Source organism: Hippoglossus hippoglossus, chromosome 19, assembly GCF_009819705.1.
Source record: "Hippoglossus hippoglossus isolate fHipHip1 chromosome 19, fHipHip1.pri, whole genome shotgun sequence".
NCBI lineage: Eukaryota > Metazoa > Chordata > Actinopteri > Pleuronectiformes > Pleuronectidae > Hippoglossus > Hippoglossus hippoglossus.
The window spans coordinates 6118122-6133274 of record NC_047169.1 but is presented as its reverse complement, the minus strand read 5'-3'; the positions used below and the strand labels follow the sequence as shown (position 1 = coordinate 6133274).

General features: G+C 42.2%; 2 protein-coding genes across 2 annotated transcripts; one reads left to right on the top strand and one right to left on the bottom strand.

Annotated features, from left to right (window-relative positions):
* The first annotated feature begins 1626 nt into the window (after nucleotides 1-1626).
* cep55l (centrosomal protein 55 like) lies at nucleotides 1627-11036 on the top strand. The gene is made up of 12 exons (XM_034571060.1): nucleotides 1627-1850; nucleotides 1882-2107; nucleotides 2241-2348; nucleotides 3768-3923; nucleotides 6502-6558; nucleotides 7002-7140; nucleotides 7324-7457; nucleotides 7751-7944; nucleotides 8166-8289; nucleotides 8544-8615; nucleotides 8781-8906; nucleotides 9007-11036. The coding sequence occupies exons 2-12, from the start codon at nucleotides 1922-1924 to the stop codon at nucleotides 9208-9210; spliced, it is 1500 nt and encodes a 499-aa protein (XP_034426951.1). The 5' UTR covers nucleotides 1627-1850; nucleotides 1882-1921; the 3' UTR covers nucleotides 9211-11036.
* Nucleotides 11037-12379: 1343 nt separating this feature from the next.
* On the bottom strand, nucleotides 12380-14598 carry rbp4 (retinol binding protein 4, plasma). Its single transcript, XM_034569785.1, has 6 exons — nucleotides 14444-14598; nucleotides 14201-14303; nucleotides 13959-14095; nucleotides 13768-13874; nucleotides 13171-13383; nucleotides 12380-12956 (listed from the first exon to the last, which is right to left on the bottom strand). The coding sequence occupies exons 2-6, from the start codon at nucleotides 14300-14302 to the stop codon at nucleotides 12919-12921; spliced, it is 597 nt and encodes a 198-aa protein (XP_034425676.1). The 5' UTR covers nucleotide 14303; nucleotides 14444-14598; the 3' UTR covers nucleotides 12380-12918.
* Nucleotides 14599-15153: the final 555 nt, after the last annotated feature.

Below are 15153 nucleotides of genomic sequence, written 5' to 3'. Positions count from 1 at the left end.
GCTATGGCTTGCTTGTGGCCCAGATCTGGCTAAAAGGACCTCCACGCCGTATGCGGCCCAGACGACAGTGTGACAGTTTGGGCCAAAACAATTCTGCTATGTGGGGATTTCAGTTTAAGTAGTTTTCATCACAAGTGTTTTTCTAATTGTGATGACTTTAGTTTTAATAAGTTACTTGATGCCATAAAAAAATAAGCTGCGACCTCATGATTATCAGCTGTTACAACAAGTAGAAGAAATAAGGATTTGCGATCAGTCAGTCAATTAAAACTTGCAATTAATATTCATACAAATTTCTAACGGGTCCAATATACCACGTTTACAAATCTAAAATCAAATGAAACACAGGAAATACACTTTTTTTTAACCCTGACAGAGAACTTGTCAATATACAGGAAGTACAGGTTTGAGGTTTGAGTCCCGGTTTGAGTAGGTGGTTCAGTCCTCCTCTTCCTGTTCGCTTCATTCACCACATCGGGCAGCCCGATGGAGGAAATCAATGAGTCTCTGAGAACCGTAAAAACCGCAGAAAAGAGCATCTTTCTAACTCGTTGGTCATAAAAGCGGTAGAACATGAAGGTACATTACACTGAGACGTAATGTTTTTTTAATGCTTTCCGCTGAAAACCCCTTTTAATAATCGCTGTGTGTCCCGCACCGCACCGCCCGACCCGCTTTCGGGACGCCCCGCGCTGCGTAAACAGGCGCACCCCCGCACCATACGTCAGGACGTGACGTCAACGCGCCGTAATTCAAATTTCAGGAAGCGAAAGCGTCCGGACACTAAACGACCGAGTCGAGACGAACAGGTCGTTTGGTTTCTTCTTCTTCTTCTGCACCTCGTTTCTTCACGTAAGTCACGAACATGTTTCTTCTTCGTCTTCACCGTCACTGTTTGTGGGTTTAAAAGTAGATCATTTAGAGCATGTGACGTGGGGGTTATGTTTGACAACAACTGAAGGGGGGGGGGGGGGAAGGAAACTCCTGCTGCAACGTTATGTTTCATCACTAAATTATCTCTTTGTGGAATTAAAAAGCAGCAAAACTGTGATTATTTGTTGTTCCTTAGTTTATGTTCGTCTTTTTTTGCTATAATAACAATTCAAATGTGTTTATATTTCATTTTGGGTATGTATAAATATATATATATATATATATATATAGCCTTATTTTAGTTATTTATATTGTATTTATTACTACATATATTCTTTGTACATCATGTGCAATATAGGGCAAAGGTCAACAACATATTTAAAGGAGGCTGGTTAAGTATGAGACGATTATTCATTTATGGAGAAAGAGTGATATTAAATACGTTTGTACTCCTCCTCACTCCTTTTTCGAATAAGTCGATTAAATCATTAAGTGTTTGATTATTTTTTCCTCATCCCTGTTTGTAAATAATATTTTATTAATTACCAATTTTCATATCAGTCTGTAAAAGAGTAAAAGACAAAATTTATGAAAAGCATTAAACATGCCCAGATATCAGAAAGCCAGATGTTAGAATAACAACATCCTTAAAATAGATCCGAAAAGATAAATCAGAAACCAAAATCCAAAATGGCAACATAAATTGATAAATTTGCCATAACATAAGCTTCAGTGCCATTTGAATATATGTTCATAATTTAGGTTTTAACAAATTATCCTTTGACCACTTTTCTTCAAATCTGGAAATGTACTTTATTTTGATTGTAGTCATACTGCAAGACAAGTTATTGAAATGCATATATTGCAATTCAACTAGATAGATTGTTTGTTATATTGCTAGTGATGAAAATTATATTGTGATGGTGTTTTATTGCCCAGCCCTGATTAAAACTGTATGAATATAACACTATCCCTCAAGATTTCACTGTCAAATTCCCCGTCTTCCCAGAGTCTTCCAGGTCGAAGCCTCTGAACCCCCACAGCAGCCATGACGTCCAAAGGGAAAGAGACCATCGTCAGCAGGCTGGGTTTCAAATCCAGCAGCTCCGTGTCCAAGGCTGAGGCAGAGCTGGAGAAAGTCCGGAAGGAGAACGCTCACATGAGGAAGAAGATCGATGAACTGGCCAAACGACACGTCCGACCCCCCGACTCAGACAACAGCAAGCTGCTGGAGGTAAAACACATGTTTGTCTGTTGCATTTAGGGATTTCAGGGGTACAGTGGCAGATTCCCTGCATGTCTCCATGTCTGTTTCCTTTTTTTCTGTGTTCTGATGTTTATTTGGTTTCCCGTGTTGTTTATGTCAGAGGATTCTTAACCTTGAGACGCTGCGGGAGAGAAACAACCAGCAGCTGCTGGTTAAAGAACAGGATCTGGAAACGTTGAGACAGCAGCTGTCAGCTAGAGGAGGAGAGGTATGTATACATGACGCAGAATTAGAGTTTTGAACATTTAAGATAGTTCTGTATTTACATGTATCCATTTAAAAAGTCCTCTGTACACATGGACACGTAGATAAACACACTGGACACCCAGGGGCTGCACTGTTCTACCCGGGGGGAGGAGATCCACCTACAGCTGTGCAGAGTAATCTCTTTGTTGCACTCTTGGCATTGTATTGGTGGCATATGTATTGCCAGCAGCAGACAACTGTCAGAAGGGAATATCATCCTAGAATTCCACTGAGCTGCCACAAAAAACAGTTGGGGGGGGAATGGCTTCCTTCTATGCCGTTTTTGACAGCAGCTCAGCTAAGTGAAGTTTAGACAGTCGGCAAAAAACTGCATGCGAACACATGGTGAGTGTGCTGTTCACTTGATATTTATAAACTGAGCATTTTCCTCTGCAGTCTGCCTCTGTTTGTATTTGTATTCGAGACTTGTTACTGACACTGACGTTACTTGTTACACAAAAGGAGAAATGTATGTGTTTTATTTTTACTTGAGGTTGCTGTCCAACATCTTTTCCATTGAGGCACAAATTATTTTCTAATTGCGGCTGCTCAGTGGCATCAGTCTAAAATTGGTAACTGGAATATCAGCTTATTGTTTTCCTGGACGTTGTGAGAGTGTGATGTGATTTAATCACACTTACCTCTTCCTCTTTAAAACTACAACATGTAACTTAAGCCTTAAGGGCTCTCTCAATCAAAACGATAACAAAAGACCTAGTTTGATGATGTCATAATGCAGCGTGGAATCATGGGAGTTTTGTCATCACCACCATTGCTGTTGAAAATCTATTTGTCGTGACTCGTGCACAAAGCATGTTCACAGATGAGGTCATGTATGAAAGTTTGATTCATGTTTACGCAGCAAATGGCCAAATGAATAATCATGGTCCATTATGAGTGACTGATACAAACTGTGAAAGGACAAAACAGCCGAGTGGCCATCACATCGTTTTCAAACCCACTGGTAAAGTAGAAATGACCCAATTAGAACTCGGCCTAAATGAAACGTTCTGTTACCTTGAATATAATTGTGGATTTCTCTGGGTTTGAATATTGTTGGAAACATTTTGGAAGATCTTAGTACATGAATCAACAACACATATAAAATATGTAGTCGTTTTTAGATATTTTAATGAAGAACTGTTACATATTTTATCTTTAACTGACATCAACAATGCTGCTAAAACAAAAAGCCGCTCTGTTGCCAGCGGCAGCGACACTCCGCTAGGTGCTGTCATTTGCATGAAGCGGATAATTGCTTGGAAAAGAGCAAATGCCCTCAGCAAACTGTCTCTGCTTAAACACAGCCATGTGGGCATGGCTGTAGCGCGGGAGGTTAGTGAAGTTGTCATTTGTTTCATATTGCTTTTTTGTGTTTCAGGTGGTGGCGTCACTGCAGGCCCAGCTGGAGCAGCGCAGGAAGGAGGCAGAGCGGCGAGACGCGCTGTTCCAGAGCCTGTCGCAGGAGACGGAGAACCTGAAAAACAAGCTGACGACTGTTACTGCGCGCTGCCAGTCCCTGGAAACACAGGTGACGGTGGGTTGACCAATTTAGAGCCACTATACCTGTCTGGATGTCTTCGTTAGGGGGGGGGTGTCTTCTCCTCCGCCAAACAGCCAATTATCTTACTGGGAATCTGCACTTCTGTAACTTATCTTTTAGTTATTAAAGACTAGCCCCGGGGATATTATAAATAATTTTTTCGCAGGCTGCTTGGTAACAAAAAAAAAAAGGTGAAGGAATGGAGTAAAATCCTTGATGAGATTATTAGAAATCTTGAGGGAAAAGTTTCTCTCTTTTTTGGCAGAAATCACTGATGAACAGAGTTGGTTCAGTGGGTATATCCCCCCCCCCCCCCCCCCCCCCCCCCCCCCCCGGCCTGGGATTAAATCCTGCCACAGCTTTCTGTCCTCTGCCTCCCCATTCTAATGTCCTCCATCTCCGATTTTATTTTTCTTATTCATACTGAAAACATATTTTTGTTGAATTATGTTTTTGACAACTTCTATTTTTGTGATGAATGGACTTGAGCTCGAGCGCCACGACCGTCTGACTAACAGAAATGTGCTTGAAAGGAACCAGTAACTTTGTCAGAATTGGTGCCATGTTTTCTTTTTGAAAAGTTGTAGCACCTGTTCAGATCAGTAGCCAGTGCACCTATAGGATTCATGCCTGTGAATGCCTATGCACTTGTTCCTTCGTCCATTAGGTGGCACTGTGGGACCTCTGATTGTTTCCCTCCGCTGCAGACGCCTCCCTCCCTCAGGAGCAGCTTCAGTAATTTGTTATTGTGAAAACTAAAGTAATTTCATAGCTCAGAATAAAACATTGCAAATGTAAAAACACATTATTTCAGTACCAGTATAATAACACATTGCTCACAGGGGTTTTTGTGACAGATGAGACAACAACTTTGACACTTTTGTTAATAGCGTTGTACAATTATCATCAAAAATCGTCTCTCTGGTGAATTTGAAGTGGCCGGTCGGTTCCCTCGGAGCAGTCGTCTTTTCCTCCTCATCGAAAGGCAGCGCTGATTCTTGGTCTTTGATGCTTAGAGCCCAGCAGGCCCCTGGTCCCTCACTTAAAGAGCGCTCATTATGTCTCCTTGACTCATGGAGAGGCTTAGCTGGCTGCAACACCACTAGGAGGACCTGAGGAATTGGATTGCTGAAGACATCACACACCTCCCCTTCATGGATAGAAAGGATTTTTTTCTCAAGCTCAGTTCAAGACAAATACAAACAACCGGGCTACTTTTTACAGGACTAATCCCTTTCCTGCTCTTTTATTAAAAAATAGTTGCTCTCCCTGTTTTCCCATTTCACATTGTCATTCAGTTGAGGCAAAGGCCAAGTAAGTAAGAAAGTTTGAAGCAGGAAAAGAGGAGATTTAAAAAACAAAGCAAAAACACTATACAGATGCAGTGTTTTTTAAAGATTCATTGTTTTGTTTTTTCCCCTCAAAGGTCAACTAGAATCTCTGGAAACGCTTCCCATGAATCTAAATGTTCAGATTGTTTTTCATAACTCCTGCTTTGATTTCCAAGCCACTACCTCTCGGAGTCAAGGTTGGACAGTATTAAAAAGCAGAGTATGTACTGGACGGTATAGGAATACTTTGTACTTGTGGTCCCTTATGATACTAGCGTCTTTCAGAGTACATTTCCTCATCTTTACAGTAATATCCCAGGAATGCTCTCCGCTCTACGAACCCTTCAGCTTAGCTCCCTTTTGTATCACTGTGAATATTCTCTGACCAACCGACCCCGACTCCGTCCATCCCTCTCGTTCTTCCTGGTTTCACAGAAGCTATTTGTAGGCTTAGCTTATGGGAGGCGTGTTGAAATCCATCTGGAAAAAGTTGACGAGCTCATGATGCTTGTCTGGCAGTGGAGGAGCTCACAGAGCATTAGCGTGGAGATGATCGTATAGATGCCTGCTGCTGTGACAGTTCTGAGTTTGCTCGAGCTTAGGCGTTGGGAAAGGGATCAGACGTGTCGACCTCCGGGTCAGGGCGACAGAGTTATGAGATGAACGACTGTTGAGGAATCAGCCCTGAGGGTGGAGTGTCCCGGTCTCTGAAATAATAGCAGCGTAGATTGATCACTCGCAGCAATGTTTTTCTTGCGTCATGAAAAATTAAGGAGATTAATAATTTAACGCAGCAAACCTACGAGGGTTTTTAAAGCCTGTGGCAGACCTACTGTTTTTTAGTGTCTGAGATGTTTCACAGAAAACGGATGGTAAACAACAGACACAAACAACAACACGAACATGAAGCACTTCAAAGGGAGAGCGTCCATCATTTTCCTTTTTAGAACAACTTCAGTTGTTCTTTGATTTTATGTCAAAACAAGTCCCAGTTTATGTTGTGGAATATCACAGACTAAAAGCCTCCAGTTCTGTCTGTAATTACTGTCTGTAAATTCGCTTAACCGGGATTAATTTGGACGCCACCATGTGTAGAATAACAACGCTTGCTTAGCGGATTTATGTATTCTTTTTGGGTGGTTGTGTTGGTGTTTTTCCACTTGAAAGAATACATGACAGGCAGAAATGAAGTTCTGTGTGTAAACCGAGCTTTATCTCAAAAGTTTGTTTTCTCCCCTCAGCAGAACGGACAGGTTCCTCCCGCCGACTTGGCTCTGGTACAAGATCAACTGAGAGATGTGAGTTCAGTTAATGATTTACTCTTTCTGTGTGTTTCTGTAGGTCCACACACCGACTAACTCCTGGAAAATGTTTGTGTCTCATAAATTGTGCAGCTGAAATACATCATCACCCATCAAATGTATATTTGAAGCGTTTCATTCTCTTACTCAGAGCCATGGGGAATTGAATCATTCCATATTTCCAAAATATCCAGGACTCATTTTTTGTCAGTATCAACAAAGCACACACTGGGTTTTTTGTTTTATGTTGAATAGAACAAAAAACAAAAGTGAAAGAAGTGTTTCTCTTTGCAGCCATGATGAAAACCCTTTGTTACAAAGCGAACTCTTGTCCCTGACGTCTACAATAACAAAAAACTTCCTTCAGTGTCCTTGAATTGAACAGCACCAGACATCAAGTGCAGTTTCTCAGTTTAAGGGGTTTTACATCTCACCACCAGGCTCTTGAGAAGAACCAGAAGTGGCTGATGTACGACCAGCAGAGAGAGGCCTACGTCCAGTCGGTCCTGACCCGCACGCAGGACCTGGAGCAGCAGCTCGCTCAGGCAAAGCAAACCAAGCAAGAGGCCGGTTCAGATGGTGAAAAACCTCTAACATGTTTTGCTCAAAACACGACAATCTAACAGAAGCAGATATATATATATCAGCCGATAATGCATTATTGCCCGTTGTTGTTTTTTGGGGTGTTATGCAGTGTTTGAAAAAGGAAATTGAGGGGGACTCTGCAGTGTGATTTAAATACATATATATTTTTCATTGCAGCTTCTACAAACCCAGCAGGTCCAGAGAAGGACGCTCAGCTGAAGAGCCAATATGAGCAGTTGCAGAAAGACCTCAAGAGCCAAAGAGATCAGGTCACCAGAGGCCACCAGGAGCTCAATATGCAGAGAGAACAGGTAAATGTGGAAGGATTTCACCTAATGACCCTCTCTCTTCTTCATTTTGTGGCTACTGCTGCTCACGTTCCTGTCATACTCTGCAGTCTCCTTGTTAAACTATGTTCCAATTCATTTACATTAACTCCGTTCAGACGATTGATATATTGCTAAATCTGCATGCGACTGAACCAACCCCATTAAATATCCACTCTCCTTGGATGCAGACATCTTTTATAATTGATCTGTGGAAGAAATGAGCCGACACGAAGCAAATGCAGTTCTGAAACGTGAGTTTACGTTTTGCTCCCCAGACGCTGAAGGCTCAGACTGAGCTGCAGTCGCAGAAGGAGCAGGTGACCCGGCTCCGGGACGACATGCTGGTGCTGCAGAGGAGGCACGAGGACAAGAGCAGCCAGCTGTCGTCCTTCCTGGGAAAGTACGACGACAAGAGCAAAGAGTTGGACGAGGTCAAGATGCAGCTGCAGGCAGAGCGACACAGCAACAGGTAGGCAGAGCAGCAGAGTCTGATCTGAGAGGGGGCGTTCTGATCAATTAGATTAAAGAATTTAAATTCTCATTTAATCCAAAACTCATTTAAAAAAAACTGGAATATTCAACATACCTTGAATTGTTTGCCAGACAAAATGTTTAAAGGCTGAAGAACCCTTTTATACATTATGTAAGTATAAAAAGATAATTCCGTAAATATCTATTTGTCGCATGCAGACACGCAGTGTGCGAGGAGAGAAAGGTGTTGTCTGAGCGGGCAGACCGGATGAGAGAGGAACTGGAGAGTGTGGACGACCGATTGGAGGAGGAGAGGAAGAGATCTGCTGAACTTCTACTGCAGGTAACGCTCACACTCACTGGTGTGTTACCACGTGAGTCCCTGTAATATTTAGTTATTTATAAAAGTCATCCGCTCGTTATGTCAAGGGCTTGTGAGAGGAAATGGAACAAGTTGTCTATTAATTATATGTTACTCACTAAAATGGAATATCTCAGATCTGTTTTATATTCGAATAGAATCTCATACCATGTTTATTTGAATGGAAAATGGTTTAAATATTACATTGTATTGATCTGAGTATTTGGCTTTTACAGGTAAATATGCTACAGAAGTCTCTTCTGAGCCAAAATGAGGAGCAGAGAAGAATCTCAGCACTGGAGCAACAGGTAAACACTTCACATAAGTGAACCACGTGATCAGCACATTTTGAGTCGTAATTCCCAGTTCGGATTCAAGGGTCCATCATAACTGTGGTTTCTAATTAATTTTAGTACGATGAGTTCTTGGCTCTCTTCCTCCTCATATTTATTTCCGCCCCCCCCTCCTCTAAGATCCAATTCTCGGCCAAGGACTTTGAGGATGAAAAGATTGATCGTCAGAGCATGCAGCACCAGTTGCATAAGGTGCTGAAGGAGCTCCGCAAGGCTCGTGATCAGATCGCCAAACTGGAGTCTGCTGTAAGTGTCACTGGAAATCTTGTTTCTTGAATTCAGTCTGTTTTGACAGTTTGACCTTATTCTGACGAGTGGACCTGACACGTCACGTTTTCTGTTTCAGAAACAGCCCAATGCCCGTTTCTCCGAGCCCAGCTCCTACAACAGGTTTGAGTTTGAGCGTCTAACCATTGATGACCCCACGTCTCCATCTAAAGTCTCCAACCTCCTGAACGAGAGTTTCTTGGAGTGTCCAAAGTGTCAGGCCTCATATCCCACCAGCCGCCACAGGGAGCTCCTCACACACATGGACTTCTGCCTCGCCTAAACTCACACAGAGTCCACATCAGTGGCTTCGAGTCATGCAACATTTATGATACATACATGTTTTAATACTCCAGATATCTACAGAAACTTCAAATATAAAAAGGGAAAAGACTTCTACCTAACTGGGTCATAAAGACCTGCTGCCAGTAGCTGTTTTCAATCATGGACATTTACGTTCTCACATATAAAACCCTCCTGAATTGTTTAGGAGAATATCCGTAGCTCAGTGCATGTCTGAAAGCAGCTAGTGGGTAACATCATCTTTTTTTAAATGGATCACAAACCCGAGGGGTCGGGAACAACTGTACCAGATCACGAGATCAGTTCTAGACCTTTCAGGAGAATCCAATCTATTGAATATGCTCCAATGTGAAAACCAAAACTTTCCAACGGTGAGTGAAAGGTATTTTTAAACTCTTATAGAAAGCTCCTGACATGGCTGCCATCCCATTCTTATGCTTGTTAAAGATGATAGGTTGGATAAGATAAATAAATAGTGTTGTTATTTTTTCCATACTGCAACATGCTGTGATAAATCAAGAATTATTATCTTTTGCATAGGGATTTATTTAAGACCCCGAAAGTTGTTCCTTAGTAAATACACCCAGAATGAATAGTTCTTTTAGCCGTCATCATGTCGTCAGGCCAAAGACTGATTGGATCATCGCCCGTCGTATTCCTTCCACATGTTTACTCGTATTTTTATTTTTAACTTTTGGTTTTTGTGAAGCTCTTATTGAATTACTTGTTTTTGATTTTCTGTGTGTGTGTGTTTGATCAAATTATTTATTCTCGGGTTCTTTTGATAAGTGAGTCTTTTACAGATAAAAGCTTTTATTCACCTGCAGTTCATTTAAGCAATGATAATTATGTATTTCTATAAAATGTCCTGCATTCACGGTGGATTTAAAACAAAATGATGTTGTATAGAAGTTTACAAACCTGCCTCGTGTTGCATTGATAAACCAGCTGTAAACACGCTGTCCACTCGGAGTTACACTGATCCATGCCATCTGTGTAACATGTATTATTGATAGTGGATCAGTGTGAAGACAGAGAAATTACCCATAAGCAGCAGCGGCCATTTGACAAACTTGACAGTAATGAGGTGAAGGACAAAATAACAGGGAAAGTTTTTCAATGCTCCATTCGCAGCTACATTTGCAGTCAATCATAACGGGGGCTCAAACTATCCATCAGGTTTTCTCTGCCTCGTGTTGCCTCTGATGTCTCTGGTGTTGTGCTGTAGTGCAAAGTGTAGCAGTGTTTCTCTGTCTGGGCGTCCGCTGGGACACTCTTTACCGAGATCCCTCTCTCACCTCACCCACGGGGTTTGAATGACTTAAAACAAACTGCATCTGGGAGCTTGATCTGTCACCTGCTGCCAGGGTTGTGTGCTCCTCCCTGTGTAAGTGAAGCCCGCTGCCGTCTTCACCCTGACTTTTCAAGGCTACAGCCCTGTAAGGCTTGAATGAGATTGCAGGAGTTAATTCCTTGTACTAATCTATTTAAGGCAGGGGATTAGTGAAGGTCCTCCTGGTCGAGGAAAAGGGGTTAAGGTGCCTTTATTCCTGCTGCCTTGGCAATGTGACCAGATAGACTTAGAACAGATAGACACTGCTACACGCTTTTTTTATTTGTTTGGGGGTTTTTGTGTGTTGTTTTAACTTGAAAAACAGTGTGATCCAATAATCACATTGTTCCTGACCAATGTATTTTGCTGGGTCTTTTTTTGTCATGTTTTATTGTAATCATGCGCTCCAAAGTTGTTGTATGATGCACTGTACTGTACAGAAATGTGCAATAAAGCTGTAGGTTTACCTCCATCGTCTTTTTCTGTCACATCAGGTGCATTTCAAAGCCAATGGAATTTTGCTTAAATAAAAAGGTGACTGAAGTAGAAATTCAATTTAAAGAGATGAAAAATCAGTTTGATTTGACGGCTGAGACGAAGCCTGATGTTGATTTTGCTTCAACTTGACTTTTGCTCTCTCTCTCTTTTCCCTTTACCATCTAGTTGATATCACACATTCTGATGTTTTAATCTAGAATTAATTTTAGTTTATCTACAAAGTGAAGGAGAGAAAACATTTAGTCAATCTCCAGAATCTCTTGGTGCCCATTAGATTCTCTGATACGAAACCATCAGCTGTGAAAATAATGAGCTCATTCATTATGAGCTCTATGAGGCTGTGCTCAAATAGAAAAACCCATTAATTTCTGTGTTTGCCTCCTAATATTTACTATTTCTGCTTGATTTATTTGACAGTGACAATGTTCAGCTCCTCAGCAGCTCCAGAGTTGACTATATGCTCGTTTCTATCTGCAGGAACATTAATACACTTTGACAACATTAGGTCACCACTAAAACAACAAAAACAGGAATTCACAACATTAGGATCAACAGTCTGGGTTCATGTGTGATGGGAACATGATTTTAACCCTGATTTCATCTTGAATTTAAAACTCTTGTCTCGCTTGGAGCTGAGTTCCTGCAGTTTGTGACTGAGTGCAGTGATAAAGTACCGCTGAGGCTGATGGGAACCTCGTTAGTCTTACTGGACTCTTCTTTACCCCAGTTGTATGTATTTAAACCCACCTATAACACTCAAAACAACATTTAGTACTTCATTTTATTTAGACTAAACGTGTATGTGGGACAGGGTTCAAATCCCGGTTCCTAGTGTGACGTTTGCATGTTGGCCTGTGTCGGCGTGGGTTTTCTCCCCCATTCCAAAGACGTGCAAGGTGTGAATGTGAGTGTGAACGGTTGTTTGTCAGCTTTGTGATACTCCACCTCCTTTCCACTCTCTCTCTGATCTGATTCATCCCTTTGTACCTTGATTTGTTTATGTTCACAGTTCACTTCAGATAAATACTTTCAGTTTGATTCCAGCGTGTGTGTCCTCCTTCCCTCTTGACCAGATCTCGCCCGATGCTCAATCACACTAAAGCTAAAAACTTGTTTCACACGCTTGTTTCTGTCCATTAGTTTCTTTGCACAATTATAAAAATAAAAAAATAAATAAAAAATTTAAAAGAGAATCCTGCATTTACTTGAATTTTGATGTATTTTGACCGACTCCAAAGGCAACATCATGAATTATTCATTTGCAATCCAGGAATAGAGATAAATATTTCAAGGCAATCAAAACAGTGAATGAGCCAAACACGATATGAATGTTTTATTTCAAAAACTGGATCAAGACACATACAACATCGAGTCGAGACACAACCAAACTGCTACACCTACAGAGCACCTGACTTAATATGTATGCATTTAGGTGTATTAACAACCTTTGTGCTTCAGGATCATTCAGTGTTTTTAGTAAACATGGTTTTGTCACTTGGACCAGAAAACAAGTTCCACTGGTTTCCATGACGATGGTTGTCTCACACTACACTGAAGTTGCTATACAAAACAAATGAAAAAAACTACCACATGTGACGAATGTTGAGGATCGGACTAAGATGTTAAAGTGAATTGAGTTGGGACAGATCAGCGTGAACAGTCAAGCTTTGTTTGCTTTAAATATTCATGTACAGCTTCTAATTTGTCATTTTTAAGCTCGTTCCTGGAGAAGAATGGGATTCTTCCTCTGGTGGAGACACACGCAGGCAGAAGAGATGAGAACCTCTGGTGGGAGTGAGTCAATGACCAGCAGAGGGGCACACAGTCCCAGAGGCGGCTGCTTCACGCAAAGAGGTGTCACTGCCTGTAAAAGTTCTCGCTGTTCTCGCAGTAACCTGCAGGGGAGAGGGAGGAAAAGAGGTTTGACTTTGCTTCTGTTGATATTTCAGAATAATCTCATCAGTCGATCAAGTTGGAAGAGAAATCACGTGGATTTGCTCTCAGTTCCATTAATCATTCACTTGGTCTTTCGTCGGAATTGACTCACAAAAGGCACGGATCAATCGATCATTAGACAAACAAGCGAGCGCCGAGTGGGACGCCACTCACCGTTGTGCGAGACGCGTCTGTATTTGCCCAAAAGGCAGATCTCGTTCTTCTTCGTGGTGACGATTTGCTGGTCCTGTGGCCTCAGGCCGTCGGGATGACGGGAGAAAATGAAGGAGTAGCTGTCGTGGCACGTGCCGTCAGCGGCCACCTCTCTGCACGAGTAGTGGATGGCGTAGTTTTCGTAGTCGGTGTCAATCACCCAGTGTTCGTCGTCTAATAGCCGGATGACATCAAAACACAATTCATCAAACTCTACTGTTTTCGTAAAGGAAATGCTAAATATTATGGTTAAAACTACACTTTGTAAAGAGAATTCACTTGAAACACAGAAGTTTGGGTCAGAACTGGGATCTGTGAGATTTCATACCAGCTCTTAAATTGGGAATCAAGTTACAATCAACAGATTTATTCCTATGGAGCAGGAACCTTTCATTCATCAGGTTCGGAGTCACAGATAATCAAATGTGAGGGTGGATGATTAGATTAAACTTAAAGATCAACAAATCCCTGAGATCAACGCCCCCTAACTGCCAAAGACAAAAGGTTATGCTAATTTTCCACATTGGTCCCATTCGTGTTGAATGCTCCACGACTTACTTCCACTCTGAAGGGCGGCTGCGATTCCCCAGTACCTCATCCCGAACTTGGCCGGGTCGGGGGTCTCCTCAAAGGTGGCGAACATCTGGGCGCACACTTCCCAATGGCTAGAGGTCAAAGGGAAAGAAGGACATTGTTAAAAAAAAAAAAAGGTTGGAGACAAAATGTTCACAACGAAGAACAGAACTCACCCAAAGATGATCACTCTGCCCAGAGCGGTGGCCGTCATCTTGCTGTCTGGTGTGATGGTGAAATTAGCCACGATGTTGTCGAGTAAGAACAAACCTTCTGGGTCCTTCTTCCCCACGGCGTACCACGACCCCACATACTGTGAGACAGACGATAGATTAGTATATTTTAAAAAGCAGTGACAACCTTCCAGCTACAGTCGTATTTTACGTGAGATCCCCGACTTTCTCCGTCCCCCACTCACCTTGGTCCTGTCGAAGTTCTGCATGACCTGGATGTTGGCCACCTGGCAGTCGTTTGCCCAGGACACAGCCAGGAGGCAGAAGGCCACAACGTACAGCAGCATTCTACCTCAGAGGAAGGAAAAACAACCAGGGGAAAAAGACAGTTTCAGAAAAGGACGCACACAATTATCAGCCACTTCATTTCCCTTCAAGTCCGTAAATATGAAGTAAAAACAATGTCAAAGTCTGCGGTCCATGCATACCTGGTTACCGAAGAGTAGCAAACAGCTCACAGAGCTCCTCTGCTTTTCTGTGTGGGTTTTATACTGTTGACGTGTGTTGCATAAGGACTTCTGGAGACCAGAACCTCCCCTGCTCTTCCCACAGCTAGCCCGCCTTCCATTGGACAAACATTTACATAACTGCTGGTCCCAGTCCTATTGATTTGTGTGCTCTGCACATCTGGCTGCTGACCACCCCTCCACACGGAACACAGGTTCTCTGGGTCTTGTGAAAGAAACCACTGACCAAGCCAAGAGCCCCCCCCTGCAATATGCTGTACAATACACGTGAAGATAAAAACACACATATACAGTAAAGGCCTGCTCTGTGAAAACATGGTGATGATTTATATCCATCGTCATTTGAGCTGATTGATTTTTTTGCACAAACCTGCAACTTGACGTGATGAATCTGAGTGAGATGTTTTTGTGTGCATGGACTGAACCCTCCTTTTTTTAGGGTGGAAAAGTTAACTTTATGCATGTTTCAGCCTTTTCTCCATTTTCTAGTTAAGGAAATGTTGGAGGAGGTGTGTGTGTTTGTGCATGAGTGTGTGTGTGATTGTTTTTGTGTGAGTGTGCTTCCCAGCAGCATCACTGTCCCTGTATCAGCTGATGACCTGATTATCCACTCAAGGGAAACCTTTAAAACCTCCAGCACTGTTTTCGTATAGATGGACTTTCAACAGAAA